General features: G+C 56.5%; 1 protein-coding gene across 1 annotated transcript; it reads right to left on the reverse strand.

Moving 5' to 3' along the window:
- Positions 1 to 554: 554 nt before the first annotated feature.
- LOC110334892 lies at positions 555 to 1,752 on the reverse strand. Its single transcript, XM_029536515.1, has one exon. The coding sequence runs from the start codon at positions 1,750 to 1,752 to the stop codon at positions 1,123 to 1,125; it is 630 nt and encodes a 209-aa protein (XP_029392375.1). The 3' UTR covers positions 555 to 1,122.
- Positions 1,753 to 1,964: the final 212 nt, after the last annotated feature.

Below are 1,964 nucleotides of genomic sequence, written 5' to 3' on the forward strand. Positions count from 1 at the left end.
TCCATTCCCTATAAAACCTTGTCCTGCTGAGGGTTCCAGGCTGCTCCGCCTTCCCTTCCTGTCCTTCTGTGTGAGGACTGGGTTGGGGAAGAACCCAAGCCCAAGCTGGTAATAAAGAGATAAAGAGACCCGAATGCTATTACATTAGAAACGGCTCCTTGGTGGTCTTTGGGGGTTCGTGAATGCTTTCTGGCACAACAGGCTCAGGCAACTAGTTTGAGGTCAGTCAGTAAAATAGCAAGACCTTTATCAGAAAATTAATTAATTAAAGATTTAACATAAACTGGGAATAAAGGCTAAACATGGTGGTGCACGCCTTTAATCCCAGCACTCAGGAGGCAGAGGCAGGCGGATTTCTGAGTTCGAGGCCAGCCAGGTCTACAGAGTGAGTTCCAGGATAGCCAGGGCTACACAGAGAAACCATGTCTTGATAAAAACAAAGCAAAACAAAAAGACAGCCTGGTCTAGAGTTAGTTACAGGGCAGCCAGGGGTACAGAGAGAAATCCTTTCTGGAAAAACCAAAAGAACAAAAACGAATGACATCCCCAACACCTAACTTTATATGTTTTACAAATGTGATAGCTAAGGGGTTCTGAGAGGTTAAGGACACATGGCTAGAAAAATGTCAGAACCAGCTCTAAACCTAGCTCACAGGCCAAGTTCCCCACACTCCAGAACTACCCTAGGCCTTCAGAAGATGTTTGGATCGTAAGTCCAGACAGGCAATTCTAGAAGACTGGCCACTGCGTACTGTGGAGTTGCTGCTTAAGAGCAGGCCCAGGGGGCTGGCTACACACAGAGTAAAGACTTTCATCACACAGATGGCAAAATGCCCACTTCTTTATCTTGTAGTGGATGCTGGACTTCGCTCATTTATTTACTTCCTTTTCCAAGCTGGGAACTGCTTGGCTCCCTCGGCTTTGTAAAGAGGGGTGTTGTGGTGCACGGGAGAGAGAAAGGCGAGTGGGACCCACACGGAGGGCTAAGAAGGGAGAGAGATGCTGCTTGCACTCAAGACCCTATGGACCGAACACCTTTCTCTCCCTGCACGGTCCAGCAATAACTCCAGGGAAATCAAAAGCAGGGACTGTGAGCGGGGACCGACAGACGCGCTGAGAAGCTCATCTTGGTCCTTGCTTTTTCTTGAGGCGGCCACGCTGCACCGCCTCCGAAGCGGCCGGGCCGTCCCCGCTGTCCCCATCGTCGCCACTGGCTGGCTTGCGCACTACGCGCCGGGCCACCTTGTATTCGGGCTCGCCCACGCGCGGCACAGCCCGCACCAAGAACTGGCCGCCGCGCTGGGTGACGCGCACGTCGGTGCGTGGGTAGGTGCCGTAGACGCGCCGCAAGTCGCGGCGCACGGCGTCCGGCAGCGGCAGGGACGGACCCCGCATGCGCTCCACGCGGCCCCAGCGCAGCTGCAGCTCCAGGCTGCTGCCCTCGGGCCACGTAGCGTCGCGCCCGGGCTGGGATGGCGCGGACACGGCGGAGGCGGGGAACGACGAGCCGGGGGCTGCGGCTCCCGGCGGTGGGAAGGCCCACCAGGGCGGCGTGGAGGAGGCCAGGGCCGCGCCCGCACCATGGAAGCAGTGGAGTTCTCGCGGGGCCGTGGTCAGGCCCACCGGCCGGCTGCAGAAGTTGTGGGTCTGGATAGGTGGCAGCAGCAGAGGGGCGGGCAGGTAGGTGTAGGTGAGGGTCTGCAGCCGAGGCCAGACGCCCTCCCCGGGCGGCAGGCAGACGTACAAATACATGACCTAGAACTCAGATGGCGAGCATTTTTACTGGGTCCAGACCTGTGATGGATGGGTATGGTTATTTAATTCACAACAAGCTCGTGTCGCTGGTCCCCCAGCTCTTGCCTGAGTTTTGTGTGTCTGCCTGATGACTTTGAGAAACCATTCCTGGGTCAGGGGTTCTGCTCCCCACCTCCTCATCAGATATTTCTGGGCCGGGGATGTAGGTC

This window comes from Mus pahari, chromosome 1, assembly GCF_900095145.1.
Source record: "Mus pahari chromosome 1, PAHARI_EIJ_v1.1, whole genome shotgun sequence".
NCBI lineage: Eukaryota > Metazoa > Chordata > Mammalia > Rodentia > Muridae > Mus > Mus pahari.

Bases quoted from the DNA above. Each gene is read 5' to 3' on its own strand.
- LOC110334892 (XM_029536515.1), bottom strand. From the start codon at position 1,752: ATGTATTTGTACGTCTGCCTGCCGCCCGGGGAGGGCGTCTGGCCTCGG.